Here is a 1,684-nt window from a genome sequence, read left to right on the forward strand (position 1 = left end):
AAATACATGTAATTAAAAATAAAATAACATCTCTAACAACAACAACAACCAGGAGACACCCCCCCCAATAAACTAGACATAGCTGGGCACAGTGGTATACATGTATAATCTCAGCACCGGGGGTCGGGGGGGGGGGCTGAGGCAGGAGAATAGCTAGCTGAATGCCATTTGGGCTACATAATGGAACACTTCCATGAGACCATTTTCAGAATAATAATCCTGTGAAAGCATCCTCAGCACCATTAGTAATTTTAAAATAAAATAATAAGATATCTATAAATACCAAAAAGTAAAACTTCCTACCCCAGTGTTGAGCAAATGTTATGCCTTGAACAATACCAAGGATTATCTGAGTTGTGGTTCTGCTGCTTTTTTACTCTCTCTCTGTTTTTTTTGTTTTGTTTTGTTTTCAGGTTTTAGAAACTTTATTTTCCTTCCACCTTTTTCCCCTTTGCTCAAGTCTCTGCAGAGCTCAGGACCGTTCAGTGGTGGCTCTAACACACTTGGTGGCCTGCGCTGTGGGAGCAGCTGACCGGTCCTCAGTGGCCGGCTGGGCACTCCAGTCTTCAGTAGGGAACCTCTGGATGGGCACAGAGGGCACCCGCACACCCTCAGACCAGTCTGCCACCTTGAGCTGAGCAGCAGTGAACTCGGGAGCTGACACAGTCTCTTCACCCTGGAATTCCTCTTGGTCACGGCCTTCTCAGCAGCAGGCTGCTGCTCTTCCTTCTCAATTTCCCCTGGGTCTCTCTAAAGTCAAGAGCCGGCATAACCTCCCACCAGTGCTCACAGGAGATAGTGCCATGCATGTGGAGTATTCCCCGGGCCAGCGTCCACCAATCAGACCCAGTGAGTGAGCTCCCTTGTTGTATGAGATGGCGATGTCCACATAGCACAGAGGAGAATTGGCGTTGCACAGAGCCATGGCGGGCAGGTTGATGTGGGCGGCCTCTGTGAGGGGCTGGTGGTCAGCCCTGGGGTCAGTCACCACTAGAAGCTGTGGCTCCCTGAAGGCTGCTTGGATCTGGTTAGTGAAGGTCCCAGGTGTGAAGCAGCCGGCAATTGGAATGGCTCCAGTGGCAGCAGCAAACTTCAGCCCAGCTCGCTGGCCAGTGTTCCTGGAGGAGATGACGCTGACATCAATGGCAACAATAGCTCGAGCAGCAAGCAACAGCTTCTGCCAGGTCCTCTTCAGATTTATGATGTAGATACCATCACTCTTCCTTTTGTAGATATATTGCTCCATCTGAAAGTCAAGGTTGGTGCCACCTAAGTGGGTTCGTGCGGCAAGGAATTTGAGGACATCCTCTTCCTTCATCTGCAGGACATTAAAGGCTCTTGACATTGTGTAAGTTTCCCTTTAAGTCACACCAGGAATCAAGAACAAGGCCGCGTGGATCAGTCCCTGGGCAGCGTGCAAAAGCTGCCTTTTAACTCTTAACGGCATTCTCCTAGAAGAACCTCCTCCTGTCTGGCAGGGACAGTGTTTACAGCCGTGCTGTTTGTGGTAGAGAATTCAGGACTATGTAATTAGGAGGTGCTCGGGTTTCATTTCTGTTGCTGTGGTAAAAACCACCTGACGAAAGCAGCGCTGGGAAGAAAAGGGTTGATTTGGCTCACAATTCCAGATTATACTTCATCCCTGCAGGGAAGTTACAGGGGCAGGAGCTTGAGAGACAGCTGC

General features: G+C 49.5%; 1 protein-coding gene across 1 annotated transcript; it reads right to left on the reverse strand.

Moving 5' to 3' along the window:
- Positions 1-472: 472 nt before the first annotated feature.
- LOC129668729 (40S ribosomal protein SA-like) lies at positions 473-1,345 on the reverse strand. Its single transcript, XM_055596813.1, has 2 exons — positions 791-1,345; positions 473-634 (listed from the first exon to the last, which is right to left on the reverse strand). The coding sequence occupies exons 1-2, from the start codon at positions 1,343-1,345 to the stop codon at positions 473-475; spliced, it is 717 nt and encodes a 238-aa protein (XP_055452788.1).
- Positions 1,346-1,684: the final 339 nt, after the last annotated feature.

The sequence above is a fragment of the Psammomys obesus genome, unplaced genomic scaffold (genome assembly GCF_907164565.1).
Source record: "Psammomys obesus unplaced genomic scaffold, mPsaObe1.curated_primary_1811, whole genome shotgun sequence".
Taxonomy (NCBI): Eukaryota; Metazoa; Chordata; class Mammalia; order Rodentia; family Muridae; genus Psammomys; species Psammomys obesus.

Excerpts from the sequence above, each read along its gene's own strand:
- LOC129668729 (XM_055596813.1), bottom strand. The coding sequence starts at position 1,345 with ATGTCAAGAGCCTTTAATGTCCTGCAGATGAAGGAAGAGGATGTCCTC. Across the intron at positions 635-790 it reads CATGCATGGCACTATCTCCT|CTCAAGGTGGCAGACTGGTC; the intron begins GTGAGCACTGGT and ends ACTGCTGCTCAG.